The 27,081-nt window shown below is 36.6% G+C and overlaps 1 protein-coding gene across 2 annotated transcripts; it reads right to left on the bottom strand.

Annotated features, from left to right (window-relative positions):
• LOC107768943 (uncharacterized) lies at positions 1 to 26,490 on the bottom strand. Of its 2 annotated transcripts, XM_075227933.1 has the most exons (27): positions 26,286 to 26,490; positions 25,897 to 26,139; positions 23,990 to 24,049; positions 23,813 to 23,905; positions 22,982 to 23,210; positions 21,687 to 21,793; positions 19,348 to 19,410; positions 17,217 to 17,317; positions 16,468 to 16,562; positions 14,804 to 14,824; positions 14,634 to 14,729; positions 14,405 to 14,525; positions 14,124 to 14,303; positions 13,830 to 14,026; positions 11,698 to 11,969; positions 10,900 to 11,001; positions 9,310 to 9,486; positions 9,011 to 9,199; positions 7,920 to 8,161; positions 7,675 to 7,821; positions 6,092 to 6,305; positions 5,530 to 5,658; positions 5,305 to 5,448; positions 3,048 to 3,119; positions 2,793 to 2,972; positions 2,231 to 2,290; positions 1 to 742 (listed from the first exon to the last, which is right to left on the bottom strand). In XM_075227933.1, the coding sequence occupies exons 1-27, from the start codon at positions 26,289 to 26,291 to the stop codon at positions 668 to 670; spliced, it is 3,615 nt and encodes a 1,204-aa protein (XP_075084034.1). In that variant the 5' UTR covers positions 26,292 to 26,490; the 3' UTR covers positions 1 to 667. The 2 variants fall into 2 exon arrangements, with proteins under 2 accessions (XP_075084034.1, XP_075084035.1); XM_075227934.1 differs by lacking the exon at positions 26,286 to 26,490 and having other exon boundaries at positions 25,897 to 26,145.
• Between the last annotated feature and the right edge of the window lie 591 nt (positions 26,491 to 27,081).

Genomic DNA, 27,081 nt, shown 5'->3' with positions numbered 1-27,081 from the left:
GGAGAAATATCATAATACTTATTTGCCTCTCAATGGAATCAAAATTTGTAATTTGCCAATCAATTCACATAACAGGATCACATCACATCATAGAATCTGCATCCCCAGAAAAAATAACTCCTAAATATCAGCTAAGTATACATGATATGATCTTTCATATCGAGACTACAGAAATCAAGAACCAGCACCATAGACAAGAATGAACTACAAACCATGCCTCCAATCTCCATAACAAGACACCATACACGACCGGGGAAAAATTCAAGATACTTACACTCGAAAAGAGCACTGTCCCAGAATTGTTCTTGCTAGATGCAAAAGTGGTTCTTAAGAACGAACAGCAAATACAATGCCAAATATGTTAAGGAATGTGGTACACACCTAGAATCAGCAGAAGCTGTAGTAATTACCTCCAAATGACTTTGCTACCAAGCATAAGTCATATCCATTGGACCATCTGCTACGACAACGTAGGAGAAACAGAAGTTTCTCTGATAAATGCATGGAGCATATGTTCCAGAACTCATGCTCTAGGTAATTCAGATGATTATAGTGGAACCCATCGAGCAGAGTGATAGGAAACTTTACACGCCAAAGTTGCTCCAACAATTCGTGCGGAACAAAAATTTACTAGCTGGATCTTATGGTAATATATAGCTCTGTGCCTTCAAGATTGACTGACATAGAGTACTGGGACAAGGCCAGCCATTTTCCCATCTCTGCCAGGGCGTTTTTTCTTGACCTGAAACAAGTGTGCACCATATGTCACCAAATAATCATCAGAGATAACACTTTCTACATAGTTCCTTCTTCCCTAGAAGGCAAAGAGAACATAGTAAAAGGAACTCTAGGTAAAGAGTGCAGAGTCAACTTTCACAATAAACCCACTAAAAACATGGTTGAACCAAATCAGATAATCGTTACCAACAGAATCTTCCCAAGAAGATGCATATTACACATTCAAGCTGTCAGACAGAGTCTCCTTGAATTGACTGGGTGAAATGCTTAAGAAAGAACAAACAACTATGGTTCATGGGTACCAGTTGATCAGTGAAATTCTCCACAAAACTTATAAAAAAAATATATATTACTCCCTCCTTCCGACTTGTTTTGCATTGATTGACTAGACAAGGATGTTAAGAAAGAGAGACTTTTGACACAAACGAAATATGCATAGATTAGCAAAAGTACTCTCGTACAAAACAATTTGTTTTTAAGTCCAGTGGTGCCTATAACAAGTCATGTCAATGGCATGGTGGAAATGTAAAAATAACCGAGCTTTAAAAACAGGAAAGTGCCTAGGGATAGACAAAAAGGGATAGGGTTCCAACCAAATTGAAATGGAGCGAATAATAGAAAATAGCTGGAGGGGAAGAAGGGTTACATGATTGGATTCAAACCTTCCACCTATTAAATTATCTTTCGATTGATAATAGAGGATGACTGCAGAGGGTATGGAGCATAACTTGTAGTTTAAATTTATAGACCTGATACTATTTGGCAAAATCACCTTAACTCCAACCACTCCCTTTAGTTATCAGATATGAAAAACACAAACATAAGCTCCAAGAGATCATAGTATTACATAAAAAAAATTGTTAAAAAGTATCAAAGTTTCAGATATCTAGCACAGCATTCTCAACAAATGACGACATAATCAATATGTGAGAGACAAATAATACAACTTCAGTGATCAGGAGAAGATTAATGCAGTGACTTAGTTATCACATTACCAGTTATAAAGCAACAGTTATATACCTTCATACATCTTAGGATTTAACATTCATTGCCAAAAATGAAAAGAGTATGGGAGATTGGAAATAAAGAGAGACAAAGTGGAAATAACTAGCCATTCGATAAAGTGACAATTATAATTCTTCTCTTCTCTTAAATAAAAAAAAAATTACTTCTCTTGCTTTTGGGGTATCACACGAAGTAAAATGGGATAGGTGTTACACCAGCCTTGTTCTTCCTTAACCAGTATTACAGATACTCCACACAAAGGTTCTTTTGGTTAGAAAGAATAGAGTATGATTGGCATTCGGAAAGGGAGAATCTGGATCAGTGTCACACTTCAAGGAAGATATCTGGTCCAAAGTATCTTCCCCATTCAAAGAAATTGAGTAGTGTACATATGAATGAATACTAAGATACAAGTAAGCTGAGTCAGTTAGATGCATGATTAGCAACGAAGAGTGGCTCTACAAAACATTCCATGGGAATTACTTACATAGAACCAGCCATCTACTTCATACTCAATTTCCACTTCTTCCCCCGCCGTCAAATTTAGCTGCAAGAAAATCCAAAACTTAATTAACCTTTGCACCTCCAGTAAGCCACAAAGGACTAAGATACATTTAGGTAGAATTTGGACATAATTCAAAATGTCAACATAAGAGTGCAACGTGTTAAATGGGACCAATTTTGTAGCAAGCAAGAACAATATATGGTATCTTCATCCCCAAAGGACTAAGATACATTTAGGTAGAATTTGGACATAATTCAAAATGTCAACATAAGAGTGCAACGTGTTAAATGGGACCAAATTTGTAGCAAGCAATAACAATATATGGTATCTTCATCCCCAAAGGAGTAAGATACATTTAGGTAGAATTTGGACATAATTCAAAATGTCAACATAAGATTGCAACGTGTTAAATGGGGCCAATTTTGTAGCAAGCAAGAACAATATATGGTATCTTCATCCCCACCACACATACTACCACAAGGGATTACTAGATCATTAACCAGTCTTTCCGGGAAGAAAATCTAGTAGTCACTAATAGGCCTACCTCATCATCTCCACCAGCAGTGAAGTCGTAAAGTGCTGTACCAGACTGTGGGTTGCCTGAAGAGACTCGCTCTTCTTCATGGGATCCAAAACTGTGAGAACCAGAGCCAGCCAAGGGATTCTCAAACGACTCGTATCTTTCTCTAATAGGTGATGAATATGGTGGAGGTTCTTCTCTTATCTGCAAATTCCTTTAATAAGAGACTTGCATCTCACATGACAAAAGACATGAAATTGACTGGGTAGGAGGCCTTACCGGAGATCCCAGACCATCGTATGAGGAGCCACTGTAGGAATTATTCTTATATCGGCTCCCACCAGATTTCCCCTGTCATGGGCAACAATGACCCATTTTACACACTAATACAGGCAGAAAAGAAAGGAACCCAAAATGAAATACAACGATTGAACCGCTGCTCAACACTAAAAGCAATGCAATTCGAGTATCACGGAATTTTTCTTTCTTTTTCAAGGTATCACGAAGAAAATATGGCTTGTAACACGGAAGACTACTTCATTAAAAAAACATTTTAAGTCAGTTTCAACCTCATAGTAGAGTCCATCCCTAGTTATATGTATTACTTTAGACCATTCAGATATAAACAAGGGTATTGAAACAATTAAATAGAACTTCCATTCTGATAAACACCACTAACTAGAGCGATTATCTCATTTCATAACACAGTTTAAGCAAGTTAGCTAATCGTGTATACTCGAATGCGTTGACCAGGTCCACTGAACCTCAGACTTGTTCTCATAGTAATAAGAGACAAAACATCAGAATTCAGCAATTGCACTTAGTTTGGTAACTAAGACTGAACCAACTTCACTACACAAGTTTACCAGGTTTACCAATATGGTATAGATCAGTTTTTTCCTATGAGGAAGAAGATTGATACACTTGATCAAAAGCAGAATATGGCAATTTAGTTATTTACGTTCTCAAGAAAATTTTAAGGAAGCTGAGCTGCTCTCAGTACAGTGGTTAAGCAAGTGTTCAAACAGTGGTAATAAAGAGATTCAAAGTTCAAGCTACAGAAATGATTACTAAAAGTAGGTGCAAATCGTAAGCAAGGAATGAAAGGATGTAAGTGACTTAAAGTATTGCATTACATGATGAAACACAAAATTATCCATTATTTTCACCTAACACCACCCTTTTAGAACATTGTTTGGCTGGAAAGAGTGGATATGTCCCCCTGATATAAAGCAAAGTCAGTCTTAAATACTAAAATAGTATGCTTTGCCATGTAAACAATCAGGGTTGGTTGGATTTCCAAATGCTGTCTTTTGGAACTAAATAGACTAAAAACTCAAATTTTCTGATCTTTTCCCCTCAATTAAAAATGTTTATTATCACCCGAGAATGGGTTCCCAAATGATGTAAACAGTGACAAGTTTGGATACGTCATTCTTAAACCTAGAGGTATTCAAAACTTCCTGCAGCGTTACATAATTTCTGGTTCTATTTGTCAGGTCTCCTTGTTACAACTGAATTACATTCAGCTTTAACATGTGGCTCCAAGTGTTTCTAAGTCTCAGGTGTTCCACTCCAGGTGATGGACTAGAGGTTGTGATGGTCTAGAGAGAGGGAGAAATTCTCTTGCCTTAGCTGTTAAGACCACTGCTTTTCAACTCGTCCTTAGCAATCCTAATTCACACACTCTTGCCTTTTAATTCTGATGTATCCTCTCTTCCATTTGAAGATTACTTTATAAACAAAATAAGAAAGTGAATCCAGACATATCACGTCCATCCCCCGAGGCTTTCCTCATTTTAAATCATGAGAGAGATACCAAAGTTCTGCAGTCTCAGCAAAGGTAACTTTCTATAGTGATCCAAAAGCAGGTTGAACACAAGCAACTTTGGTGCTTCTACATAAAACATTTTAGCTACATTTATACAAACTTTTGTACACCTCTGTCATAATTACTGGTTAGCACAACATTCTATCTATATTTCTCAAGAGATGTCAATAAACGTTCAAACTTTTCCAAAATATACCAGTGGGCTCCCATTTTCTTAGGAAGATTTTACCATTTGGCACGTGAAGCTTAATGGAACATAAGCCAATTGATAAATATTTTATCTTTTGTGTGTTGGGGAGGGGGGATTTTTGGGGGTGGAATAAGGGAATGAATATGACAGGAACTGTGAACATACATATGCTACAAACATGAAAGGCAAATCGGTGAGAGCAACATAGTCCTGGACAAATACAGATACCTCTATCTATGAGGTTTTGATTTATGCATAATGATGAAGGCGGTTGTCTGTAGCGTTGCATACCATTACATAACAGAGGTCAAATACATCATTAAACAATATGGTTCTTCATCAAATGTCAAAATTTCCAAGCAAGTGTTTCTTCATTTGGGGTATGCTAAATGACAAAAAAAATAATTGGATATAGTCGTCCATATCAGCAGCTATAATACGAAGCTCCTTCAAGCATACCATAATTATTCTCAGTGCATTAAATTTAAAGCAAATTTTAAATGCTAACTACCTACCTTAGATTGTGAAGTCCCATAAGTAGATGGCTTAGAACTGAATAACGATGGATAGTTCATTCCACCAAAGTGCGATGATATGGATGTCTCAACTGACCCTACTGAGTCTGGGGAGGAAGATCCTGACGATCGTCCATCATCTTCCTGCAGGCGCCAGTTGTATATATTTAATCATTTGCACCATGTTGGAGTAAAAGAAAGCAGCATAGATTTAAGAATTACTACCTCCATCTCCGAAGATTCTAGGAGAGTCTTTGCCCACATATCATCATAACTCATGGAGGGTCTAGAAATAATATTCTCCTCCTCAACATCAGGAGCATCAGTACCAGCACCAGCAAGAAACTCATTAACCTAGGGATGAAAGAACTCCTTAACAAGCATGAAAAAATTGGTTTGCAGGGGCTAATCTATTTAACGGTATATAGTGCTACACTATGTTTCTGCACTAAACAGATAGATAGTTTTACATCAAACAAATTCAGATACAATTCAAAACATACTTGAGACACATATAGAGAACACATTTTTCGAAAATAACGTAAATGAAACCGAGACAGTAAAAAGCATTTTCGCTATCCGACGTGTTCTCCTGGCTATCCTACGTGTTGTGTCAACTATGTGTCCACAGCAACCTTTAATAAATGTCCAAGCTACATATGACATAGAACAAATAAGTTGTATGCAATTTTCTTTTGTTTTATTCATTAAGATATACAATTTGACCACCAGTACAGAAAGGTGACAGTGTCAGTTTTCAGGTTTGATACATTACTCAAATACTTACCCTGTTAATTGCAGGTGCATTATTTAAGCTATCATCACCAAGATTTGCAGCCCAGAAGTTCACAAGGTCATCATCAATTGTTTCAGGCTCAGCAGCTTGTGCCTTGGTAGTTTCATACATAAGATCAGAGATACCCGTGGCTACAGCAGGATCGCTGAGTCCAGTTGACGCACTTATATTATGCCGAGTGCGGTAGACATCGATTAGCTTTGCGCTGTTCAATATATATAACTTTATTCAATACACTACATTATAGAAAACTTAAAAGAGTCTAAGCACACTAACCATCATTTTAGCATGTATAAGATGAAAAACACTGGTGAAGATCTTGACAAAGACAACGCAACACCAAAAAATGGGAATAATTGGGTGAAATGCTAGCAAAGCTGGGTTTAAAACCTATTGGGGATCATGATTAAATATCTAGTCTTTTATTACTAAGCCTTCATTTTCCATGTTACTTTAACTAACTGCTCTAGCCAAGAGTCAGTTGGTAAGATGTCCATTTCCCCATTAAGTTAAAAACTCAGAAGTATGTGTTTTGATGGGATCTCAACTCCAATTCACGCTTTAAAAGCTAGGTGCTTAGTTAATTTGTTCAGTTGGAACTTTTTCACCCCTGTAAATAGTGTAGACAACTTTTTGGAATTGTTAGCTCCTTGCTCCTAGTTTAGACACTCATGTACTGGAGCTAACTCTAATCTGTAACTCTTTTGCTTAGCATCCTCCTGATGCTCTTTAATGATATCTTTTTACTTCATCAAAAAACAAAACTCAGAAGTATGTGTAGGGCAGTTTCAGAAATCCCATTGAAACTAGATGACAATGAATTATTAAGTGGTTTTAAGGACTCGTGTCTTGCCATTGTGAAGTTGTATCCCCAAAGATTTGCAAGTTCTAAGAGAAGCTTTAATTTTCCTTGCAAGAATGCTACGGCTCCAACATGGTTGTCAGAGAACAGAAGGCAACTAAGGTAAGGTTGCTCCTAAGTAGTCCAATGATATATTTCTTTTAGATTATCTTCCCCCACAATGAACTGCTCTTTAACATGGTAAAATTGGGAATCCCAGGATGTGAATCAGGCTCTAGAGGCCACAATGCTACCATTGGGGAAAGAGTACCATGCTTCTGTGGTCACACGTCCCGTGCACGCTTTACAACCTCGCTGTTCGTTCAATACACACCACGCATTTTCTTAAATCTAATTAATGGTATTTGATTATAACCTATATTATGTGTGTTCTAGAATCCAGAATTTGGTTACTTTACTTCATACATGTAAATATTCTATCATGCAAGATATTTAAATACATTTCTGGCATTTGAGTTTTAATCAATTTTGATATATCCCCAACTTCTATTATTACATCTATTTTAAATTCTATTTCATTTTTACGCCTCGTGTCATGGAACTAATGTCCCAACCCATGAGAGATAAAATGTGCAGACCTTTGTCTCCACTTCCTAAAACACTGTTAGCAAGTGAATTGATGTTGTCGCTCTCACTTCAGCATGAAACTAACGAAAATTCATTTCTTGTATGCTCAAACAACAATGCCAAGGGGAACTTAAGAACAACGTACCTCGTTGGCCCTAAAGGAAGATACTTTGATCTTGGAACATAACAAAACAGAGAAACGAGATCCAAGAGCCTCTCATGAGTTTCATACAATTTCTTTAGCTCCTCGTCAGTCCATTCTTTTTTTGCATTATCATGGTTACGCATCTCTCTACATAATCAAGTAGACTGTTAACAAGGGACTACGTGTCACACCTTACAAATGGTTAATTAGTGTTCAGATGAGCCAGAAAATAGCCTTACACTTACTTTATCAATTCATCCTGCGCAGAATACATTTCATCAAGGACCTTCAACATAGGGCTGATTAAAGATCCAAGGCCAGTGCCACTGGCTCCCTGGTCCTCTCCATTGCTTATATGCATGTCTGAGAATTGAGACTGTACACCACCCTGGGCTAAGGCATGTAAAAATTCATAGATCTGTAACCTATAAGGCTCACCAGATCGAATTGCAATAGTTGTAAGAGCCTGGGCAGCAATTATGCGAACCTGAAATTTAAAAGTAGTAAGAAGGGAAACCACGGAACACTTAATAATATACATTTTTCAAATATAAAACACTCAATGATGTATATTGACAATAATAAGAAGCATTTGTAGTTGGATTACAACTAGAACTTACCTATACTCGTATATTCGTACTATACGTTAGCAAGAAATAAAAGATGAGTAAACGCCTCCACCCACCGCAGGAGAAAGAAGGACTGCCCCAAGAGGTATTTACAAACGTATATACAGGTTTAGAGCTCCTTCAAGTGGGAAGAATACAATTTTTCAGGGAGACAAGGACTTGAACATTAATTGTAGTGAAATGAACACAATTTTAGGATGGATTTGTTCCAGCACAGTGCCAAAAGTGTAAAACACAAAGGCAGGGTATATTTTCATCGTCAGCAACAGACACACACACTCCAGCTACTTGCCATTTGAAATATCATGAATAAAGTAAATCTTAATTTTTGTGAGAGCAGTCGCAACAAGATTAACACACTGTCCCGTTTTGTTTGACCTGGTTATTATTTAGAAACTCAACAAATTCGTCTTTGATCATGATTTGTTCAATTATTTCTTTTTTTTCTAGCAACATTTTCCATGTACTCTCAAAATCCAAAATTTTATAGTTTACAAAATAAATCATCAATGTTAGACAAGTTGATCGAGTCAACCCTTGTAAAAAATTTTGGGAAGGGAGAAATATAGGTTCTCGTACATTTCATGTTCACAACTAGTAAGCAGTTATAACCAATAACCAAATGCATAAACCGTGTATGAAATAAATCAAAGCTTGCCAAAAATTTTGTTTGCAAAAGGAACGATTAAAGAGCTTAAAACTTCTACCTCCCAGCTACCATTAAAAGCACACCGTTGAAGTCGAGTCAGAGCACCAGAGAGAGTAGGATTACGAGAACTGGCAGCAGCAACCATTTTATCTGCATCTAACATCATCAGTGCTGTGCCCGGGGGGGTAGCTGACTCCCAAGCATACTCAGAGGCAGCATAATTTGCATTTTCTCCAAGGAACCAGACCTTCAAGTATGTCATAACCCATTCAGAAAAATAACAGAAGTCATCACAGGTACTTGGTAGTTATCTGGTAGCTCAATATCAACAAATTAATTCGTAGATGAGGTTCTTACTGCTGCTTGGACCATTCTCTGCAACGCCAGAGCTGACTTTGGATCGGAGGCAGATACGCTATCAACTGAGGTAAGTCCAGACATTGAACCAGGTTGTGGAGGAGGCAAATCCAGAACTATAGTGACTGCTTCCAATGCGGTGTGTTTTCCATCAGGACCAGCTCCAACTAGACAAGTCTATAAATTATATTACTATAGATTAGCATGCATGTTTGCTACACGAATGGAAAAACTTAAAATGACAGAAAGGAAACATAGGGAAATGTATGAAATGGAATTTTACAAGATAAGGCAAAGATGAGAGGGTCAATAATTCCAAAATTCACAGAGCACTGTATCAAAGATTTAACAAAAAAATCAAGTTAATGTAGCAAGACAGAGAAAACAGGATGTGAATTAGCAAACAATGTCAAAGCTCCAACGAAGTTGCTCAGCATTCAACTAAGTGGAAGAAAAATTCTGCAAATCATACTGCACTGGCTGATGAAAGTAGCATCCCTGAGAGTACCTACAGATAGATCAAATAGAATGCCCAACTGTAGTTGAGAGAACGGACTGACATTATAACCTACAACCATTACACAACCATGAGGGACATGCATTTTCTGACACCCTTCTGCACATGTAACCTTGTCTTGGGATTACACGTGGATTGAAAAGAAAAACGATTTTCGATTTAAAAACACTGAATCTAACACCCCCGGCACGACAAGGTTAAGAAATCTGGAGCATGGACATAATGACATGAGGAATGAACACTGAGCAAACCAAGAATAGGAATGGGGTTGGCTCTAATACCATGTTAAGAAAAAAATGGACTGGTGCTTAACTCAATCCCAAAAGCTAGTTCATGAGGTGAGGACTGCCAAAAACCATATAAGGAGACAACCGCCCATTCCCTAATAAATTCCTAAGATGCACAAAAAATGTATTCATGTGAAATGAATAGACTGTTCGCAATCGCACTATTCTTCATTTGAGCATTATTTGTTAAAGAAAGAAATTTGGGAGGACCCAAGATCGTAAATCCACCCTCACTATCTACTTTCAAGCATATGATGGTAGAAAGAACAAAGAAAATGATGGTAGAAAGAACATCAGGTTATGAAGTGCAGCCAGAATAAACAGATGATAAAATACTTAATCATACCATGCGTATAAGTATTTACAGACACAGAATTTGCAAAAACGTATCAATTCAATGTTGTCAGATAATGTCCCTTTTAAGGGCACCGAGGTCGATAGACACTATACAGGACTTAGGTTGTTAAAAGAATCATCAATACTCCAGTTTAGTACCAAAAAAGTAGATAAAGCATGTATAAACAGACCATTCTCAGCAGTATATGTTATCAACATCTGTTCAGTCCATGTAGCAATTAGGGAAACTACAATCTGCTACACATGCAACTTTGTTTTAAACTATTTATTATGAACAGCATACTCAAATTGGAAACTAATAACTACAGAGAAGTTATAAACATATTCTATCGCCAAAAGATTAATTGAAACATAAATGGAAAGAAAGAACAGAAGCGTTAATTAAGGAAGAAAAATCAACTTCACATTCTGTTATGAGAGTGAGCTTACTTTCCATAGAAGTTGTAGCACATCTGCATCTATCTTTCCAGGAACTTTGGTGGCAAAAATTCTTGCAATCTCTAGAAGGGTTACTGCCATATCAGGAGTAGCCTAACAATCACACAGCAAAAGAAAGTACGGTATGTGAGCTCTGGGGATTATGCCAATTATCAAAGATCTAACGATACAGAATTTCCACACGCTAATTAACCGCAGCATGGAAAAATCGTGAGCCTAAACTTGCATTCACCCATCTCTGTCTCTTTTATTGGTGGCATGGACACTGATCTCAAGATTAAGATTAAAAGGAATGAATCTTGATTAGGTGAGCATAAAAATACTTCAAGCTAAAATGAAGTTACAATAAGGCATACTTTAAAGCTCTCTCTCAACAAATGGCTGGACAAATTAATACCTCTCGACCATCCACAATACCATAGGAAAACATTACAGGAGAAAATGATCTTACAATTCCACAGAAGAACAATGAACACCTATATACGAAACTTCCAGTGTAGAACAAACATACGTTCTTAAGCATCTTTTATCTAGTTCTTGCATCAAGATTTCTTTCACCAAAAAGAAAAACATTATGATGGAAAAGAAAGGGGTAGAATCTGTAAAACTTTTAAGGATGTCTACATATTTAGTCACAAGAAGAAACTAAAAAGCACAAAGCTCCAAAAGTGAAATAGAGAATGAAGCACTATGTAAAGACAAGATATGTTGAGGACGATCACTTAATTGTTTACCATATAAAACCTAGACAACAATGCAAAGATAATGCCTTTAACCGGCTCTAAGTACCTTGAAACGAGCATGAAGTGTTAACAATATATCATTCACTAACGGTGCTGGCCAAGCTGGGTCTGACAGTTCTGAAGCGATGATGGATTCCAATTCATCAAAAGACTCATGAGGGCTTTGCATCCATATCAGTGCTTTTATTACCATTGCACGAACATAAACACATTCACATGCAACAGTTGTCCGCACCACCTCCATTAATGATGCTAATAAACTTGCAATCGTGTCCTTGGCACCAGTGGCATTAGATATCGAGGAAACTCGGCGTATGCCTAGCCAAAAGGACAAAAAAAAATGGAAGAATCAGGAGGACTGACAATTCTGGATCCAACAAAGAGAACACAAAGACCATCGAAGAATTGAGGCCAGACTCCGATTATAATACGAGAGAAAACTGAGTTATTCCAACTAAATAAAGCCAACAAGTAAGCTATTCTTTACAGGACATAAAAGCAGCAGGTCATCCACAAAGAAAAATTACCTTAAGAGATGCAGAATCTATAAGTAAACACGATGCGGGAAAAGACTGATATAATTAGTAATGGCATACGAAAGGTAATTCAACTTTTTTGAGAAAGGTAACAATACTACATATCTTTAGTACAAAGGCTGTGCTAAGAGCCATACTTAAAGGTCATAGCAAGCAAAAGTATGTCCTTGTTCTTCTTACAAAGACTCTATGATATCTAACAATGGATACATATGACCTACAAATTCTTCTTTACACCAAAACTAAAACAAGAGTAAACAATTCATCTTGATTTTCTATATAGGGCTGCTAGATCCATCAAAACACCCTGTATTTCTCTCCCTTCACACAGTCCACCATATGCTGGAACGGTTTTCCACCATTTGTTCTGTCTAACCAAATCATTGGAGCTGGTCCAGTATGCTCGTAACTCCCCGTTTGTTTTAAGGATGGTCCATTTCAGTCCTTTCATGCTTCAGGAAAAGTTGCCAGAGTAGATCAGTTACTTCACAATGCAAAGAAGAAAAAAAAGATGACTATCGCTCTCTGCTTCCTTTCCACATACATTGGTGGAGCCACCTTTGTCCAACGGGTGTCAATTGACACCCCTTCGCCAGAAAATTACAATGTGTAGCTAGGTAAAAAAAATTATGTATATATACTATATGTTAAATCCTCTTGGCTTCTTCTTGTGTTGCCTTCTTTATATTTTGGACTCCCCTTAGTGAAAATCCTGGCTCCGTCACTGTCCATAGGTAACATCTTGAGCAAAGCTGCAATCTCTCTTCAAATTCTCTCGAGTCAAATGAGCATCCTTGACAACTAGCCAGACAACGTGATACATTAAATGGTATTTCAGCTTCTGAACAGATTTCCAATGCCAATTGTAAAACTGCTGTCCTGTAATACTACTTCATTTTGCTCATCCTATTTTAGTTAAATGTGCTACATATTCATCTATCATGTCATATCTTGAAATTGTGAGCCCTGATATCTAAAATGTCTGTACTTAGGCACTGCAATCCGTCTAATCACCTTAACGTCATTCTTCGTGTGTGTGCCAGTCGTGTATGTACTATATCTTACCTTTACTTATCCTCAACCCTTACTCTCTAGAATACTTCTGCATAATTCAAGCTTTTAGCTGATTCCCTCGCTGGTTTCATCCATTAACACAATATTGTTTGCAAATAACACACCATGAACTCTATCTTGTATAATATTGGTTAACTCATCCAGAACTGCAGTAAATAAGTATAAGGCTCAAGGCAAATACCTAATGTGAACCCACGATTATGGGAAACTTCTTTATATCTCCTCTCAGGCTCTCACAGTCCACAAATTTGTGATGGCTCCTATGTACATATCTTAGGTGTTCTCCAAAACTGGAAACTCTCCAGATCTCATGCTTATTCTCTCTCCATATGACCCAAAACTGCAAATTCCATATATTAGCCCATCTGTTACTCTTTTTTAAGACCTTGAGAAAGATCATTTGCACCACATATAAGCAATTAATGAACTCTTCAACCGGTATGACTTTTAAGAAACCATTCCATATCACAAAATTGAACCTTGCAGAAATTTAAAAGAGAGAGAGGGAGAGAGAGAGAGAGAGGAGAGACCACAAATTATGGCTAAAAAGCATATTCATTTTCATTACCTTCAGGGTGAGAAGTTTCATTATTATCGTGATCAAATGAGTCGTTATTCTCAGGAAAGGTGTTAACATAAGCTCCTTCATCAATATCTTGTAAGCCCAAAGCAAAAGCTGCAGCGCGACTTTTACCCATTTCTTGCACCACCCGGGCTGCTGCATGAAGTACAGGCCGAGAGAAACTGCGAAAGGAACTCTCCAACCTGCCAAAATGAAGGGTGTTATCTTACCAATTCAGCACGAAAAAGTTGAACCTATGGGTTAGGAGGGGGACGAGAGCATTAGAACAAGCTTGAGAACCTCCTCATCACAAGTTTGATCAAAGGTTGAGGACGCCTTGTCTTTGAAGACTTATCTTTGGAGGACTTTGACGGAGCTGCATCCTTTGATTCAGAATTTGCGTCTTTAGCTGAAGGTGCTTCTGGAAGCTTAAGAATTTCTCTGGTCAGTCTATACCACCCAGCGGCCCGTTCCTCAGTCCTACAGAGTCCAGAAGTCCACAGAAGATTGAGTATTCATCAATGTTACAAATTACGCAGTCTACAACATTAGGTAAAGAAAAGTCCAGTAGAAGGAGCTACCTCTCAGCATTATCAGCTTTACCCAGCACACAAAGGATTGCCTCAAAACAAACTCTTTCACTAGGATCAAGAAGTAGCTGATAGAGCACTGAATTGAACTGAGTCTTAATGTCTGGCCTTTCTGCACACGCAATATGGAGTTCACCAAGCAATCAGCCATTTTATTTACCCCCAGTCTCCAAACAGAAAAGGAACTTGCTTGCTCAGAATACATTTCAAATAGACATACCATCTAATGACCGAGCTCTGGATATACTGTGGCACAACCTAGCAAGTGCAACTCTAGCAAGAACATCATGCATATGGAGTACATCCTGTAGAGCCCCTGATTCAAACAAATTCTGATAGTATTAGTGGCTAATAAATGACTGTGAACCCAGAGAGTTTATATTAACTTACCACCAGGCTGCACAAGTTTCCCTGCAAAAAGACAAAAAGGCCTATAGTCAAAAACCAACTCTAGACCATCAATCAAATACATCAACAAAGAAAGTCTACACAATGACTTCATGAAAATCACTAGAAGTAGCATAAGACACCACAGCATCATAATCTCAATAACAAACGTTAAGACATTGCTAATTGTCAAGTGCAAACCCACAAAAAAAAAAATACAGAGTTATTTATCTAAAAGGAAAACAAATGCAGATAGGAAATGAAGTCCTCCTTAAAGAGTCCACACTCTGATCACTATAAACTCATGATAGTTTGAAGAATATCCCAGAAGTCCAGAACTTTGGCACTTGTAAGAACCCGTTTGGATTGGCTTAAAAAAGTAGCTTTTCAGCAGAAATAACTTTTAAGCCAAAAAGCAATAAGTTGGGGTTGCCCAGCTTACTGCTTTTGGTTTGTTTTAAGCAGTTTATAACTTATTTTAAGCACTTTTTAACTTTGTCAAACACCGAAAAAAACTAGAAAGAGCTTAAAAGCTGATTTGACCAGCTTAAAAGCCAATCCAAACACCCTCTAAGTCCTTTCCTCAGCTTATTCTTCACTTCTTTACTAATTGAACTGTGCTTCGTTTGCAAAACACACTGTTCATTCTACTGTTTAAGGAGTTCCTTCTCTTCCCTCTAACTGTTGAAGTGAGGATTCTCAAGTTTCTATATCTTTCCACGACAGAGCACTTCAACAATTTATCAAGAAATATATTTCTTTTTCATATTTAGGGATGTGTGGACTTGGACATAATTCAAATTTTTCAAAGAAGAAAAACCAAAACTATGGAACCTTTGCACCGTCCAACCATTCCTATTTACTTAACACAACTGCACTATTTATTTAACACCACTTCCCTCCTTCTCATTGGCTTTTACATTCTTGATCAAGAGATAGCACTATTTCTATAAAAACACAATGAACTCCAAAGCGCTCCCACCAATAAGTCTCAAACAACTGGCTATGAACAGATTGTGCTTGTTTTATTATTTCTTCAGACTATATGGACTATGAAAACCTGAGAAATTAAACAATGAAAGAGCTATAGTGTCTGTATCTTGTGAAGATTCTTGAAGCAAAGCATTAACCCTCAATGATTGGACTTACTAAGCCTCTACGGGAATTAGTGTTCTCCAAGGAATCGATAGAGTAAATATCACAATAAAGTACATGAGGCAAGGGAAAGAACAGAAACAGGACATGAAATGAAACGTCCTTTTCAGTCTTTTGGGAACTGCTAAATAAAGGATCTCTCTTCAATGCATCTATGATACTTCAAGCCTTTTTCCATTCAACAGGTTTTTACCCTTTGCCAGTTATCTCTGTCCTCCATATTTTTAGTTCAGACACTTGACTGGAAATAGTTCTGCTTTTGGTAAAGTGCTCTTTAAACTATTTTCTTTTGGGAGGACAGTAAATGCTCCTGCACGCGCAGCTACAGAGTTCCAATTTAGGCAAAAAAGATTGCCAGTGTTCATTAACATAAAACAAGAATCAGCATAGCAATGCACAGTATTGTAAGTCAACACAAAATAGAAATTGGAGTTCAGGAACTGAAGTTCCTCATACTATCAAAGCAAAAGAAACAATTGCCAAAAGCTTAAACACCTTATTGAGAATATTACCTAATCCCATAGCAACTCCATATGGATCACTTGTGGCTAAGTCAGAGAGAATTTCTAAAGAATGCCGTACAGCAACTGGATCAGCAAATGAGACACTGTATCAACATATAAACTGCCTTAATTTTGGCTGTTCGTCGATGCAAATAAATTTTAAACAAGCTTAAATGTATTTTTAACAAAAACAAAAGACCAAATTATTGTAGTAGACTAGTAATGAGTTTGAAACACTGTTGCAGATACAACACCGTATGACTTTTCTGCTCATTAAATAGAAGGGATCAGGTAATAGCTTATCAAGCCATGCTAAATTTCTGAAAGGCAAGACCATATTTAATGGCCCAGGCCCCGTAGGCCCAAGACAGTGCTCTTGGTAAACTTGAGAACTGGGGGCTTGATTTTCACCTCTTGACGTCAAACCACTTGGTAGCAGACATCTCCAGGATTTATTAAGCAGTCAATTTACCATATCCTCCATAATATGCCAAAAGAACATGGTTGGACCATACTTCATATGGTAAAAATCACACTAGTAGTCATACGGACAAGCATTGATTAATTAAGCAGAGTTCAGAGGCATGTAAACCAAGAATAAGACAAATTTGTGTTTCATCAGATATTAGTGTCCCTGATTACGACAATAGACCACTAATGAAATTGGGTTTACCACAATTAAGCAGCGAAATGAGAAAAAATAATCAAAATCTTTGTCCATTGATTAGAAAAATATCAACACTAGGGAGCAAACAAACCCTTGCACAGCACGATGAAGGAAAGCTGGATTTCCTGGATCCAAGGGAAGTCTTCTCAACGCGCTCAATGCAGCATATTGCAAATTACCCCTAATAGTAGACTGAAAAATTGAAGAAAGGGAGAAACAGTAAGTTGATAGCTTCCAAGCAGAACCATGAGACTGGTGAAAGCTTGTAGCATCCCGCGATATGATATCTATTTGTCCAACAGCCCTTACCCCACCCAACTACAAAAAGAAAGAGAATAATGGCATCCACACTTCAACTTAAATCAAAACCACTTAAAGCAAGGCTAGCTACTCAGCTACTCAAAAACGCCATGAGTCGACTCATGCAGCAACTACATTTAGATGATCGTGAATCAGCCTAGAACAAGTCTGTAAACAGTAGAAACCCATATTGCAAAAGGTAAATATTATACAACAGATGGATCTCCAAGATAAAACACGGATGTTATTTCAGAATTTCAAGGAACCATTATACGCCCGAAATTGGCTCGTGAATTGTTACGTATCACCACTTCACCAGTGCATAGAACTTCATGCAGTTGAATTGTGTGAACCGTCTTGTCTAAACGTTTAAACTAATTTATTTTAACAAGTAATGTCATACTGGATAGAACTATAAAGAGTAAAAACCTACACAAGAATATGATTCTCTACAAAAAATAATCTCATAGGTGCACCCAAAATTAACTAAAAACAAAAGATGGGCACTCGTTGTAGCAAATCATTTTTCAAACCTTCTTCTCTTGTTCTTTTTTTTTTTGACGATGGTATCTGGGCCACTTGGTGTACACCTAACTATTTCACTGGGTACCTGCTACCTCCCACCGAGTCCGACACAGGTATCGGGTACCTTTGAACAACAAGGCTAAGGAAGATGTGATAAATCATTTAGTGCTTTTTGCCTCCGGTGGGATTTGAACCTGAGACCTCATGGTTCTCCTCTCACTTCATTGACCACTAGGGCACACCCTTGGGTGCTAAAAGAGTTCTCTTGTTTCCTCCACCCACAAAGTATCTGCGCAATAGCTAAAGGAGCTAAATCAATGCATTGCAGCTTCTTTTCCTCCTGCAGAAAGCTTAGTGAACATTACATTACAACTGTAGCCGACATCCTAAAGTTTAAAGTGTTAGCGATGGCGCATTTTTAGTTAATTTTGTTCGGTCTTACATAGCCCCTTCACGTGCATTTAAAGCCCTTCAAGAATCCTCCTGCCACAGCTCTGTCCGTTTTCACTCATCATTTCTCATATCAGGATCTCGCTTTTCTTTAGGTTTTCCCTTAATCTCGAAGCAGCTTCAAACCACATCAAAATGTTCTTCAAACTATTGAGCTGGGCCATCTCAGAATCATACAGCATCAAAGTATCATTCGTCCACCAATAGCAAATGAGATAATCTATAAGCTATTGATCTTTCCTCTCCTAGCTGTGAATCCCTTCAAGTACTCTCATGTCACTGCTCTATCCATTGTATTTGTTGAGTTCCTCAGTAACTATAATGAATTGCATGGTTGATAGAGGATCCCCTTGTCTCAATGTCATCGACTCCAAAAGAAGCCTAAGAGAGTCTAATCATGATTAAGAACATTACCGACTCACTAGTGATGGAGTGGATAGAAAAAAGGAATGTAGAATTGTTCTTCTTTTTCTTTCTTTTTTTTGATTCATAAGAAGTATAGAATTATTATTTTCTTTACCATTTCATACAAGGTACATCCCTTGGTCTAGATACGTCAATATTATTCTATCCTAGCATATGCCATCTAAGTAAAGATGTATTGGCAATTATTAGTATTTTAGAGTTCCAAGTCTAACAAAAAGATTGTAAAAGACATACTACCAACTCTTATTTGAAATTCTGTAAAAATAATTTATCAATTTAAAATTGCACTCAGTTAAATTAGATCTAAGAGAGAGAGGATATGTCTTCAAACTGCAAAAGTCCATTCACATGTACATTGGCCCAAAGATTTCAGGCCATAAAGAAAAAACTTTGTGTTCCTGTTTGTTGGAAAAATCTCCTTTCCTCGCTAGTTTGTAATATAGTAAATCATACCCAAGGAAAGAATAAAATAGTTTGCAAACCAAATTTTTTATTTTATTACTGTGATTTGATGAATGTACCTCCTTATCACCTCCTTTCGTCCCAAGGATGCCCTTCTTGCGTTTTTGTGGTGTATCAGCAACCTAACAATTGGAAAACATCAATAAACAACTTGAGCCAAACTTTTTCAATGATTGAAGTAGATAGAGTTATTAAAGAACCTTATCCAAAAAGATAGCTACTCAAGAAAAACGTTTACAGTTGCTTATCTAACAAATAATACTCCCTCCCTTCCAGTTTATGTGACACTATTTCCTTAATAGTCCGTTCCAAAAAAGAACGACACATTTCTATATTTGGTAACAATTGACATTACACTTCTTATTTAGAAGAAGCTTTTATAGCCACACAAATGTTATGCATGTTTAAGGGTACAAGTTTCAAATGTTTTATAGCCCACAAATGTTATGAGCATGTTTAAAATCACAAATTTTAAAAGTCTTCATTTTTTACTTAAACCCAGTGTGATTCAAACTATTTCACATAAATTAGAATGGAGGGAGTAGTTGTGTTTATTTGAGGCAAAAACTCTTAGTTACTAGAAAGCATGTTTATGATTTTCTAGCATACTAGAATCAACAAACATAGTACCTGTGGTATAGATGCACTATTTGTTCTCATAAAACAAAAACAGAAATGTTCTTTTTTGATAAAGTAGCAACTTTAAAAAATAGAAAAAATTAATAAGCCACAACCACAAAATGCTATAAAGCACATTTTATATCTTGGCAAGAAAGACAATCTGGCAAAAGATTAATTTTATGTGGAAGTGATAATGGTGCAGAAACAACATACAAGTAACTGACAGGGACCAAAGTAGTTGACAATGGCTTCGTTCCTTATCAGATTACCTTCCAAAGCCTCTTAGCTTTTTACTACCTCTCTGTAAAGACTTTCGTTCGCTATGACCACAAGTAAATCATAATTATCTTTTCTTAATTTTTTGGGATAAACCACATGAGTTCATACTTCACAACCAGTAAATCATACTCATACAGTCAAAAGCATTAGGAATTTAGGAATTAAACAGGGTAAGGGTTCCAAAGCACTTCAGTTGACAGATGTGGCAAATTACTGCCACTAAAGAAGATAAGAATATTGAGGGGCAGAAAATTTAAAAATTTCAGGTCAAGAGAATTGCCAAAAGAGGAAGTTAGAAAAACAGATTCTCCTAAGTATCTAGGTCCACAAGCAAAGGAGTGTATATAGGTGAAAGCAGGAAATTTATGCAAAAAATAGGATTAGCTTCACCATGAGGAATCTGAATTTTCCTGGCAAAACTAGGAGCAAAAATTGGGTAAGACCTGCTCTTAGCAAATCCAATTTCACTGGTTTCCGAATACTACAATAAGAATTCGCATGTGAACTTCAAAACATATTAGAAGCTCCAATAACTACTCCACTCGTCCCGATTTGTATGACACTTTTTTCATTTTGGATGTCGCGAAATTTGACACCATCGCATTTTTATGACTTTTACCACTTTCAAGAATTCAAAATTCATAGAACTTTAAATATTTTGAACATTGAGGTGATGTTATCCCTAGTAAAATAGTGTTTCAGTACTTATTTTAAAATATTATTACGTTGCCGCTAATATAATATATGAGTCAAATTAACATCTTAAACTCTATATCCAATTAACTGCCATCATATACAATAGGTTCGAGGAAGTAATAATATGCGCATTTAAAGAATTATAATCAGTAATTTATACGAATTCTACATTTGATGACTCAAAACACCACTGCGTAAAGATTGTTCTTTTTTTATATTTTTGATAAGGTACTGTGTAATGATTAACATCTCTTGATAAAGATTGAATGTTCTCAATAATTTCTTTGGACCAACTCTGTCCTTTGCTTTCTTTTAAGTTAATAGTTTTTTTTTTTTTATAAATCAATTTTTAAGGTTAGTAATTAGTATGTAGACACCTCCTGCACAAAATGTATTATTACTTTAAATTGCATTTTGCAGCATGCCTTTATCCCTTAGGGTAAACACAACTGAATACCTTATAATCTGATTTTGATGTGTTCAATTAAAAATGTAAAACATCTTCGTACTTCCAGCAGGAAACAGTGACCCATCCCCCCTACTACTCCTTTATAGGAAGGAAAGAGAGAACATCATAACAAGGAGAAATAAATTGGCTTTACTTATCAGGAAAAGAGGACCAGAATAAAGTGGAGACAAAAAAGCATATGCTTCATATGTACCACAACAACTCAACCACATTAATAATGAAAATGCAAAGTCATATGTAGTATGTATAAGAGAAGCTATCTGTACAAAGGAATGGATTTTTTTAACCCAAGTGTAAGAATATGTGGACGGTAAGATATATGTGTGGACAAACCTTATCTAGAATGCCAAAAACAATTTCGTACAACTTCTGCGAAATCTCAGAGCTGCTAGAAGGTGCATATGTAAGAGCCTTTAAAGCTTGAAGACGCCGTGCATGAACTTCAAAAAGAAAAAGAAGCATCACCAACTTCATCCAGTTACACAAAAAGACAACCATATGAAACAAATTTATCTATTTAATAAACAAGCTCTGCTTGTAATGACACTAAGTATGATATGTAGAAGTTAACAAACATCATGTGTAAGAAATTTCTGTCGACCAACTAAATCTTAGAGAATGAGTTGATTCATAATTTACGTCTAGTCTGCTCTAATAGCAGCAAAATTCAAGCAAAATAATGTCATGGACAAATTGAAGTGCATGGACGAAAATTTTGAGATTAAGATGACAGCAGAGCAACTATTTTTCTGGTGGGTATGAATTCAGATTACTCTATCGGAAACAGCATCACTACTCCTCCGGAGTAGGGGTAAGGTCTGCGTACATACTACCCTCCCCAGACCTCACTTGTGGGATTTCACTGGGTTGTTGTTGTTGTTGTTGTTGTATGAATTCAGATTACAAGAATTCACCCACAGCCTATACATTAATCTTGAGGAGGATTCAAAAGGTTGCATTCAAGCAATGCTCAGGAGGTCAAACATCAACAGCAACAACAACAACAACAACAACAACAACATACCCAGTATAATCCCACAAGTGAGGTCCGGAGGTCAAACAACGAGAAGGAAAAAAGGTTGCTTCTTACATCCCCGTTGTGGCATCATAATTATCCCACAAAAAAGGAGGGAAATAGGTTAGCTTCACAATTCAAACTTTGGATGGGATGGGGTAGGGTTGTTAGAGGTCATATGGACGGAGAGATCAACACTGCCTATGAATCAGTGACAGCTACCTCCTTTTCTTAAACATAAAACTCCATTTGGCTCCTCAGTCATGGTTTTCCTGATGCAAGAAAACTTTGATATTCACTGAGCTTTTGTCAAAAGACTTGCAAGAGCCATGACTTTTACGGGCATAAACAAACTCCATAGGTCAACTTTGATAATCCAAAAAGCATTTGACATTTGACTAGAGAGGATTTTAAGCGCTTTCTTAAAAGCTTCTTCCATGTGCTTCTATACTGTCATTACGTTACTTTTTTTCAATAGGTGATAATCGTACAGTTATTTGGTTACTTCTAAGTTATATCTCGTTCTCTGGCATGATTATTATTTTATTTTTTTAAAAGAATGATAATACATAGATATTGCAGCTAAAAGGGTGAATAAAAGTAGAAGATTTACATTCAACATCTTCATTTAAGGCCTCTGATGTTAACCGATCTACTATTCTAGGTACCACATCAGCTCTTGTCACTCCTCCAACTGCATCAATATCAGCTAAAGCATCCCAGTTTGGTGTAGGAATCCCACCACCTGAACTTACACCTTGCGAACCACTATCTGAGAGAATCCGGGCCAGGTAATAATAGACATAACGTAGAACAGTCCGGTCCTCACACTGTTGATCAAGCTGTAATATAACAAAAGAAAGAAGCGTTGGCAAAAAAAAAAAAAAAAAAAATTTATCATAAAGCTTAAAAGAAATTGAAAAGTTCATTGGGTCCAGCATAAGAGTAATATAAGGAAAAATCAAAAGGTCGCTCCTGGCATATGAGCATAAAACAACTTTCACTAATTCAGATTCCTCAAGGAAGCTATAAGATATTTTAAAAAAATAAATCACTTCTTTTGCTAAGTAGAATAATTCACAATCTCCTACAAATAAAAGGAAAAGAACATCAGCAATAGCAAACTCCAGCAACTACCAAATCCTTCACCATAAAGGCAAATTTCAATTTTCACCTTCTTGTATCAAAGGAAATGCTAAAGAAACAAGAAAAGTACGATTACTTGTCAAAATGCACGCATTCAAGCTATAAACACTTACCATCAGCTTGGCTGTAATTGAACACTATTTCATGCAAATAAAGGTCACAAACGCTCAATGTATGCTCTTTTTTGGTATTATTCTCTACTCTTGCACGCTAAAAGTTCTTTCTAGAGCTTCTTTTTCTCTGGGAAGAAATAGCCAATGAAATGCAGAAACGAGATTATAGAAGTCGTAAGCCATACCATAAGAAGAGATGGCGCTAAAGAAGGGTCAACAGAATTGTATACGGCCAGTTTGGGGAACACATGATGAACCAACTGCCTCTGAGAACTTTTCTGCAAGTAATCACAGACAAAAAGAGAAATTTTAAAGAAAGAAATTTATCCAGTGGAAAGTACAATGTGAGAAAACTAATGTACCTGATCAGACGTTGCTGCTAGCTCGTGGATACTCCTTGCAAGTTGCGCATAAGAAACTGGCTGTACAAAAACGTCAAGCAAACTGAGACAGGTACACTAGAAAGGCACACTAGAGACGAGATCAGAAAGATTCAACCAATGTTTGGTCAAAGACGAAAAGTCCCATTGCCTTAAAAACAAACACCATTTAGGTTAGCTAGGTCTAGTCCTATAATATGAATCCCTAAAGCTGGCAGAGACATATTTCCTTCTATAACACCTACAAAAGAGTGGAACAGTTATATGAGTATACTCGCAATAAACTTGTGCATTGTGCACAGCCTTTACAAGAACATTTATGCACGAGAATGAAGTACGCAAAATTAGAGATTATTGGGTGTATTCAGTAAGCAACCATATTTTTGTATGGGTTCTCTGCTTTCTAATATATTGTGTATTGGAGCTTTTCCCAAATCAACTAAACACAAGCATACATTGGGGCTTCCAAGCAATCCCGCATTGCTTTGTGTCAAAACGCACATTCAACATAGTGTTCAAACTCATGTGCCTTCCGAAACAAGGGGTGTCCGAGCCTACTGCGTAGGATTAGCCAGCCTTGTGGCGGCAAAAGGATTAGACCTTCCCCCATGATAGAAGCATGGAAATGAGACAAACTCAAGGCCCTTCTTGCTCTAATACTATGTTTAATTGTATGACCACCTCATTTAAAAATTTAAACTATTAGAGATGTGACATTTTGATTTATTTCTTTTAGATCTGCAACAGCAGAAATAAACATTATTAGTGCATAGGCTTCGGAATTAGGATAAGATGTCGAAAACCAAAATGAAATTATGAGCCCTACTTTGAAGAAAAACAAAATGATATTAAATAAGTCATAAAACAACTACGAATCAACACCTAAAGATTGCAAACTAATTAGGAAACACGAATAAGCAAAATCCTTTCTTTTTCAATTAATTAGGAATCGAAGAAAATACGAAAAACCTAGATTCAACGCAGCAGGATTAGTACATTTTTCATTTATTGGTTTGCACTACAAGCAAAGAGATTAAAAGCAACTATCACATGAAATATACACCTCGTTATAACATTTGATTTCTCTATGTACAAATATGAAACACTAAGCTAGGGTAGAAGTAGGGAGATACATATTAATATCCATCACAAATTTCCTACATTTCTATGAAAAACTAAAGAGGCACTACAAAACAGGGTACACAGAGATAAAGCAGTGGCTCATAAAGCTGATACAACATTATCCTTATAAAGAATGCAAAGACAACTAGAATTAAGAAATTCATTTCTGATTTCTAGAACATCTCATAAACTAAGATCTATAGTACTTTGTGAAATACCCTCTCTTTTCAGGATTTTTTTTCCGCTTGTGAGCTCCAGATCACTTCAATAAGAGTGATACATAATAACAACTACTATGCCTCAATTCAACAGCAGTCGGGTCAACTATATTCTTTTATGACCAGAAATCCATTGTTTTTAACTCGACACTCAGGGATATAATGGGCCTGCTACTCTACTCTTCTATTTGGACCTGTAAAAGAATGGTACTCCCTCCATTTCAATTTATGTAAACTTATTTACTTTTTCGTCCGTGCAAAAAAGAATGACTTCTTTCCTTATTTGGAAACAATTTACATTTATGTTAACTTATTTACTTTTTAGTCCGTGCCAAAAAGAACGACTTCTTTCCTTATTTGGAAATAATTTAACTTTATGCAATGATTTATAACCACACAAAATGTACATGACTCATTTTACACACAAGTTCAAAACTCATTTTCTCTTTTCTTAAACTACGTGTCCAAAACTCATTCTCTTTTTTTTTTTTTCAAACTCCGTGTCCGGTCAAATGGGTTCAACGGAGGGAGTATTATTTAAAAAGTTACCTTTTTCTTTTGTTTCTGAGGCATAATGTTGGCACGAACAGCCTTAGCAGCAGAAATGGTATCACTTTGGATCTGCATCAGTGTGCCCTTCTTCTTCCGATCCGTCGATGCGGAAGCCGCCACAGTTGCCGTCTGTGAAGGTAGTGAGGGTGGTGGTGCAGCAGGCGTCGACTGTGATGAAGTGGAGGAGGTGGATGATGGGTCTGATGTTATCAGATCCATTAACGTCGTACCCGTCGAATCCTGCATCATTACAAAACACAAAATTAATTTAGAATAGAAAAACCCACAAATCAAAATGAAATTTAGGTAAATTTGTGATCAGCTTTTTGAGTATTTGATGGGAGATGAAATGTAGAATGGGAGAGTGAGGTTGGTAGGAAATTTACTGCCATGATTGGGTTTGATTGGTTGGTATTGTTGAAGTGAAAAGAGCAGAGACCAAAATTATGAAATGCACATTGATGGAGAGAAAACTCTGTAAATTCTTTGTTTGTTTGTTTGAAGAAGACGAGTTTCTGCTGGGTGGTTAAACGGGTCGGACTCTTTCCATTTGCTTTCGGTTCTATTAGGGAAGTTACACCTACATCCCTCTTTTATGATATGATTATACTAGTTAAGTTATTTAAAAAAGCAATAGATTATTGTATGATCTTGTTATACATTTAATCGTGATAGATATACAAATTTCATACATTGACTCAAAATATTTTTCCTTGTTAACTCCAAAACTCACAGTATTAAAAACTGCACATTTCACTCACTTCCAAATAGATTGAAAACCACTTGACAAAATACACTAAAAGAAAAAGAATCAAAACTAAATTTGTCAAAATCTTGAAAAATATTATCATCTTAGCAGAAACGGCTTAACATACGAAAATCAACCGATATCGCGAAACTTAACCTCAATTTCTTTAAGAGGAAAAGCTTTTTGCTCAAAAGGCGTGATAATAGTAATACTATCACTTCTTAAACCAAATTATTGCTTTCAAACTTTAGTGGCTTCCTCTCTATTAACTTTTTACGAAAATATTGTTAATTCTCGTAAGCACATGTTGTCTTTGTAATTCGTCATTATTTTTAGTATATGTAAAGGTCTAGAGATGAACTCAAAGCATATAACGCAATAGATAACATAATACATAATTATTTTAAATGAAGCAGACTTCTATAAACAATAAA

The sequence above is a fragment of the Nicotiana tabacum genome, chromosome 13 (assembly GCF_000715075.1).
Source record: "Nicotiana tabacum cultivar K326 chromosome 13, ASM71507v2, whole genome shotgun sequence".
Lineage (NCBI taxonomy): Eukaryota > Viridiplantae > Streptophyta > Magnoliopsida > Solanales > Solanaceae > Nicotiana > Nicotiana tabacum.
This window is presented reverse-complemented; position numbering and strand designations above follow the sequence as displayed.